This window comes from Oncorhynchus nerka, unplaced genomic scaffold, assembly GCF_034236695.1.
Source record: "Oncorhynchus nerka isolate Pitt River unplaced genomic scaffold, Oner_Uvic_2.0 unplaced_scaffold_8789, whole genome shotgun sequence".
NCBI lineage: Eukaryota > Metazoa > Chordata > Actinopteri > Salmoniformes > Salmonidae > Oncorhynchus > Oncorhynchus nerka.
In genome coordinates, this window is record NW_027032533.1 from 103 (window position 1) to 4,863 (window position 4,761).

Below are 4,761 nucleotides of genomic sequence, written 5' to 3' on the forward strand. Positions count from 1 at the left end.
ATAGAGACCACTGAAACCCACAGCCAGGGTTATTGATCTAAAGATACTAACCGATAGAGACCACTGAAACCCACAGCCAGGGTTATTGATCTAAAGATACTAACCGATAGAGACCACTGAAACCCACAGCCAGGGTTATTGATCTAAAGATACTAACCGATAGAGACCACTGAAACCCACAGCCAGGGTTATTGATATAAAGATACTAACCGATAGGTGGAGACCACTGAAACCCACGGCCAGGGTTATTGATCTAAAGATACTAACCGATAGAGACCACTGAAACCCACAGCCAGGGTTATTGATCTAAAGATACTAACCGATAGAGACCACTGAAACCCACAGCCAGGGTTATTGATCTAAAGATACTAACCGATAGAGACCACTGAAACCCACATCCAGGGTTATTGATATAAAGATACTAACCGATAGGTGGAGACCACTGAAACCTACTGCCAGGGTTATTGATCTAAAGATACTAACCGATAGAGACCACTGAAACCCACAGCCAGGGCTATTGATCTAAAGATACTAACCGATAGGTGGAGACCACTGAAACCCACAGCCAGGGTTATTGATCTAAAGATACTAACCGATAGGTGGAGACCACTGAAACCCACGGCCAGGGTTATTGATCTAAAGATACTAACCGATAGGTGGAGACCACTGAAACCCACCGCCAGGGTTATTGATCTAAAGATACTAACCGATAGGTGGAGACCACTGAAACCCACGGCCAGGGTTATTGATCTAAAGATACTAACCGATAGAGACCACTGAAACCCACAGCCAGGGTTATTGATCTAAAGATACTAACCGATAGAGACCACTGAAACCTCAACAGCCAGGGTTATTGATCTAAAGATACTAACCGATAGAGACCAGTGAAACCCACAGCCAGGGTTAGCTGATCTAAAGATACTAACCGCTAGAGACCACTGAACCCACAGCCAGGCTATTGATCCAAAGATACTTCAACCGGCCAGAGACCACTGAAACTCCACAGCCAGGTTATTGATCTAAAGATACTAACCGATAGAGACCACTGAAACCTACAGCCAGGGTTATTTCTAAAGATACTAAACAGATAGATACTACTGAAACCTGCCAGCCAGGGTTATTGGATCTAAAGATACTAACCGATGGAGACCACTGAAACCCACAGCCAGGGTTATTGATCTAAAGATACAACAGATAGAGACCACTGAAACCCACAGCCAGGTTATTGATCTAAAGATACTAAACAGATAGAGACCACTGAAACCCACAGCCAGGCTATTGGATCTAAAGATACTAACCGGCCAGAGGAGGCGAAGACGACTCCGAAGCCCAATTGGTGGGTTAATGATCTAAAGATACTAACCGATAGAGGAGGCGAAGACGTGCACTCCGAAGCCCACCGCAAGGGGTCCTCCCCATGTTGAGGAACTCTCACTGGGGCACACATGGCCACGGTGGACAGACCCCCACTATGCCCGCTGTGTACCAGGCTGCCCTCATCATCAGGGCCCAGCAGAGTCATGGGGGGCTATGACCTTCCCATCACACCTGAAACACAGGACAAATGGATGGATTCATGTATTAGGTTCAAGTTGTTTTTTTAAAGACCATGTACGCTCATCAAACATGAAAAAGCACCAGATTTTAGCTACACAGCTATTTATCATCTGAGGTCCAAATAAAGCACCAGATTTTAGCTACACAGCTATTTATCATCTGAGGCCCAAATAAAGCACCACAGATTTTAGCTACACAGCTATTTATCATCAGAGGTCCAAAGAGGTTTTATATATATAACAAGATGTTCTACTTAAAGAAAACAGATCTGGTATTTGGACAGTCTTCTCAGAATATTCCAGAGGCACAGCCCAGCCAGTAAGCAGGAGAAAACCCTGTTCCATTCATGTCGACTGCTGCTGCATAGTGAGGGTATTCTGAACCTTTATAGTACTGCCCTCTAGTGGCGAAAACAAGCAAGTGGGACGTTTCAATTGACAAATGCTTGGTAAAGTGAGAAGGTGAAGCAGTCCAACACCTGCATGTAGCATCCAGGCTAGATGTTTGGCTCCTGGGCTCTGGTCATAAGAGATAGATCTGACCAGCATGCCTGCTCCAATCATGGCTGCAAAGGTAGCTCCAATAGCCTGGTGAAAAAAATGACAAATTATTGCATTATTTGAACAAAAAAATACCTACGGTGGCTATTGAAAAGTGTCTCGGAATCATTCACAATGGTTTGAAAAATCAGCACCAGACGTATCAACACAAAACAATGAGGTTAGGTGGGCCCTCAAACCACTACATTCCTTTTTAAGGGTTAATAACATTCAGTGGATGCAGATATACTTTTAGTCATTAGTCACTGGCCCAGTTGCAATAGTCATCGTAAAAACTAATATTTCCTTGAAAGTAAACTCAGCGATATGACGTAGATGCAGAAAGTAAACAGCACAGTGGGTCAATTCCCACAACAACTAAAAGCGTTGAAGCGCGAGGCTCAACTTCTCTGCTGTTTTGGTCCCCTGGCTACCCTGCTGTTCTGGTCCCTTGGCTACCCTGCTGTTCTGGTCCCTTGGCTACCCTGCTGTTCTGGTCCCCTGGCTACCCTGCTGTTCTGGTCCCTTGGCTACCCTGCTGTTTTGGTCCTTTGGCTACCCTGCTGTTTTGGTCCTTTGGCTACCCTGCTGTTTTGGTCCTTTGGCTACCCTGCTGTTTTGGTCCCTTGGCTACCCTGCTGTTTTGGTCCCGTGGCTACCCTGCTGTTTTGGTCCCGTGGCTACCCTGCTGTTTTGGTCCCGTGGCTACCCTGCTGTTTTGGTCCCGTGGCTACCCTGCTGTAACAGCTACCCTGTTGTTTTGGTCCCCTGACTACCCTGCTGTTCTGGTCCCTTGGCTACCCTGCTGTAACAGCTACCCTGCTGTTTTGGTCCCGTGGCTACCCTGCTGTTCTGGTCCCGTGGCTACCCTGCTGTTCTGGTCCCGTGGCTACCCTGCTGTTCTGGTCCCGTGGCTACCCTGCTGTTCTGGTCCCGTGGCTACCCTGCTGTTCTGGTCCCGTGGCTACCCTGCTGTTCTGGTCCCTTGGCTACCCTGCTGTTCTGGTCCCGTGGCTACCCTTGCTGTTCTGGTCCCGTGGCTACCCTTGCTGTTCTGGTCCCGTGGCTACCCTGCTGTTCTGGTCCCGTGGCTACCCTGCTGTTTTGGTCCCGTGGCTACCCTGCTGTTTTGGTCCCGTGGCTACCCTGCTGTTTTGGTCTCTTGGCTACCCTGCTGTTTTGGTCCCGTGGCTACCCTGCTGTCTTGGTCCCGTGGCTACCCTGCTGTTTTGGTCCCATGGCTACCCTGCTGTAACAGCGTAAAACTAAATCTATGCAAATGGCAGATCTTTGCATAACTGTGTGAGAGTGAAGTCTTGCATCTCGCTCATCTCAATATCTGTGGTGCTGCTCCTGACAACGTCATTTAGCTGAATCTACCTTTTAAAAACAAGCTGTCTTGACTGGTTAAATCCAGGTGAAATAATAAAATGTGAATTACCAGCCAGGATCCTCTCATCATGACTCCCATGAGGGCTGGGGTCCTGCTGACGGCTACAGCCGACAGAGCTGTCATCCCCACACTGCCTGCGAAGTACATGTAGGTCGAGTGGATCCTGTCCTTCACGTACTGGGGCCAGATACTGGGGCAGGAGACACAGGGGAAATAAACATTTACAGAGGACAGCACGTTGATATCAGAGGTCGACCGATTCATCCGAATGGCCGATTAATTAGGGCTGATTTCTAGTTTTCAGAACAATCGGTAATCTGCATTTTTGGACACCGATCACGGCCGATTACATTGCACACCACGAGGAGACTGCATGGCAGGCTGACTACCGGTAATGTGAGTGCAGCAAGGAGCCACGGTAAGGTACTAGTTAGCATTAAACATATCTTATAAAAACCATCCATCTTACCATAATCACTAGTTAACTACACACGGTTGATGATATTACTAGTTTAACTAGCTTGTCCTGCGTTGCATATAATCAATCTTACCATAATCACTAGTTAACTACACACGGTTGATGATATTACTAGTTTAACTAGCTTGTCCTGCGTTGCATATAATCAATCTTACCATAATCACTAGTTAACTACACACGGTTGATGATATTACTAGGTTAACTAGCTTGTCCTGCGTTGCATATAATCAATCTTACCATAATCACTAGTTAACTACACATGGTTGATGATATTACTAGTTTAACTAGCTTGTCCTGCGTTGCATATAATCAATCTTACCATAATCACTAGTTAACTACACATGGTTGATGATATTACTAGGTTAACTAGCTTGTCCTGCGTTGCATATAATCAATCTTACCATAATCACTAGTTAACTACACACGGTTGATGATATTACTAGGTTAACTAGCTTGTCCTGCGTTGCATATAATCAATCTTACCATAATCACTAGTTAACTACACATGGTTGATGATATTACTAGTTTAACTAGCTTGTCCTGCGTTGCATATAATCAATCTTACCATAATCACTAGTTAACTACACATGGTTGATGATATTACTAGGTTAACTAGCTTGTCCTGCGTTGCATATAATCAATCTTACCAATAATCACTAGTTAACTACACACGGTTGATGATATTACTAGGTTAACTAGCTTGTCCTGCGTTGCATATAATCAATCTTACCATAATCACTAGTTAACTACACACGGTTGATGATATTACTAGGTTAACTAGCTTGTCCTGCGTT

The 4,761-nt window shown here is 45.5% G+C and overlaps 1 protein-coding gene across 1 annotated transcript; it reads right to left on the reverse strand.

Annotated features, from left to right (window-relative positions):
• Positions 1-1,358: 1,358 nt before the first annotated feature.
• Positions 1,359-4,274, reverse strand: LOC115121947 (growth hormone-inducible transmembrane protein). Its single transcript, XM_065013932.1, is given in 6 exon segments — positions 1,359-1,441; positions 1,444-1,470; positions 1,473-1,507; positions 1,509-1,548; positions 2,036-2,144; positions 3,538-4,274. Coding segments are annotated over 6 exon segments (510 nt in total). The 5' UTR covers positions 3,754-4,274.
• Between the last annotated feature and the right edge of the window lie 487 nt (positions 4,275-4,761).